We start from the raw sequence: 2,422 nt of genomic DNA on the forward strand, positions 1-2,422 counted from the left end.
GGCTATCTGTGCTCTGCCCACCATGGATATCGAAACCCGGTTTGTAGCGTTATAAGTCCGCAGACATACCGCTGTGCCACTGGGGGGGGGGGGTATTTCAGTTAACTGTGAGGTTAGGGCATACCATGGGGTGGGGGGTAGTAGTTCTTGTCCCGTCATTTTTGACGGGCTATAATCTAATATAGAATATAATTAAATACTGAGTGATCAGAGAAATACGTGTACACGTTTCATTTTCTCTAGTTATAAGAATAGAACTGGATTCCTTCATCTGAATAATTGTTTCTTGCCTTAAGTTAAACCTCGCTTTGTGAACAAGCAATTAATAAACCTTGAAAAACATGATTCACCGCTAGACGCACGAAAATTAAATAAAAATAAAACTCGTTGCAACATGTCTAAACCAGTACGGTCTAAGTGATAAACCAAAAGTAGTTTGATTTTTCGATAAATTAGTAATTTAATCAAACCTGCCAAATAATGCCTACATATCTGCTTCGTAGCTTCGAAATCAAAATAAGAACCTGTTTAACTTAAAAGATACAAATCAAACTGTTCTTTTCTCGTGGTTACTTTGTTTGATTTGGTTTTATATAACACCACTACTGTATTTGTGTGTTAAGCCTATTTGAAACCACTGGAACTGGATTTTGAGTTGTCCTTAAGATCTCTTGTTTATTGAAGCGGTTTTCATTCTCGTACAAGAAACTAATAAACACTAATTATTCTAGAACATTCCGCGTCTGTAGAAGTAGGCCACGTTCGTATTAATGATTCTCTAATAACATAGGCCTGCGATGGTTTTATTGTCTTGAAATTTTTACACGTTCTACTGTAATTCCTGTACGCTGAATGATATCCATTTTCTCCATTACGTACAGATTTTTCACAAACATCATAACGCAATACATAAAAGAAAGACAGCAACACGTAGTTTTGAGACTAAAAGACGTATATTTCACAAAAAATCAGGATGAACGAGGATGCATATACGTTTGACATCAATGTTCTTCCCTTTTCTTCAGTTTCTTTATATTTTTGTTAACAAACATAATAATAAAAAATGTTCATTGGTAAACGAAATAATAATAATTTGATCTAAATAAGAGTTTTTTATTCCCGATTTGTAAACAGTCCTTACGTGATAGAAAAAATTAATATTATTTTCAAAATCTGCGTAGGTGAAGTATAGAAAATACGTTATTAAAGCCAAAACAACTTTTATGAAGTTTAAATTCGCAGGCTTTTGTAATTAGATGAAGTGATATAAAGATACGGGTAGATGTGCAAAAGATTTCACCGGATATGACGTGTAAAGGAACACTTAAGCCTACTGTATATGTCGTGTAATGGAACACTTAAACCTACTGGATATGATGCGTTCCACACTTACCTGCAGAAATAAGCTTTCCTTCAGAAAACATTTGTATTTGATTAGCATAAAGTTCGACGTTTTCTTTATTGTTTAAAGTTGGTTCCTGGGGAGTTTCTGAAGACAGACGCACGATGTCGCCACTATCTACATGCTTTTCAACTATGATATCTGGAGTGAGTCCTGGCACGCTTCGTCGAGCCCGACGTCCTTCTTCATCACCGGATCTGAAACATTTTAAATTACATCCTAAGAAAAGGAAAAGTTGACGACCATTTGTGAAACTGTGATTTAAAGAAATGAAAGGTTACTAATTACTTTCTGAATACAATACAGTTACGGTATTCATACACCGATTAACTTAACTTGCATCACTTTGAAGATAAACGTTTATCAGTACATGGTATAGTTTAAGTTTCTTATATTTAGATGACTCAAAAATCACATGAACCTCCAGTCATCGCATGTCGTAAATAAATACATTTATCTTCCACATCCACAGCCTAAAAGGACTATTTACTGTTATTTTTTATAGGCTAAAAAGACTATTTACTGTTATTTTTATAGGCCAAAAGGACTATTTACTGTTATTTTTATAGGCTAAAAGGACTATTTACTGTTATTTTTATAGGCTAAAAGGACTATTTAGCTGTTATTTTTATAGGCTAAAGGACTATTTATCCTTTTAGCCTATAAAAATAACAGCTATTTGCTGTTATTTTTATAGGCTAAAAGGACTATCTGCTGTTATTTTTATAGGCTAAAAGGACTTTTTACTATTATTTTTATAGGCTAAAGGGACTATTTACTGTTATTTTTATAAGCTAAGGGGACTATTTGCTGTTATTTTTATAGGCTAAAAGGACTATCTCTATTATTTTTATAGGCTAAAGGGACTATTTACTGTTATTTTTATAAGCTAAGGGGACTATTTACTGTTATTTCTATAGCCTAAAAGGACTATTTACTATTATTTATAGCCTAAAAGGACTGTTTGTTGTTATTTTTATAGGCTAAAAATACTATTTGCTGTTATCTTTATAGGCTAAA

General features: G+C 33.0%; 1 protein-coding gene across 1 annotated transcript in view; it reads right to left on the reverse strand.

Moving 5' to 3' along the window:
* Nucleotides 1-2,422, reverse strand: part of LOC106476420 — a gene marked incomplete at both ends in the record, with an annotated part of 17,657 nt that overhangs the window by 9,326 nt on the left and 5,909 nt on the right. The window contains one exon of the mRNA XM_013937082.1: nt 1,394-1,599. Coding sequence (XP_013792536.1) covers nt 1,394-1,599 — 206 coding nt within the window. The remainder of the gene's footprint in view (nt 1-1,393; nt 1,600-2,422) is intronic.

Source organism: Limulus polyphemus, unplaced genomic scaffold (genome assembly GCF_000517525.1).
Source record: "Limulus polyphemus unplaced genomic scaffold, Limulus_polyphemus-2.1.2 Scaffold10524, whole genome shotgun sequence".
Lineage (NCBI taxonomy): Eukaryota > Metazoa > Arthropoda > Merostomata > Xiphosura > Limulidae > Limulus > Limulus polyphemus.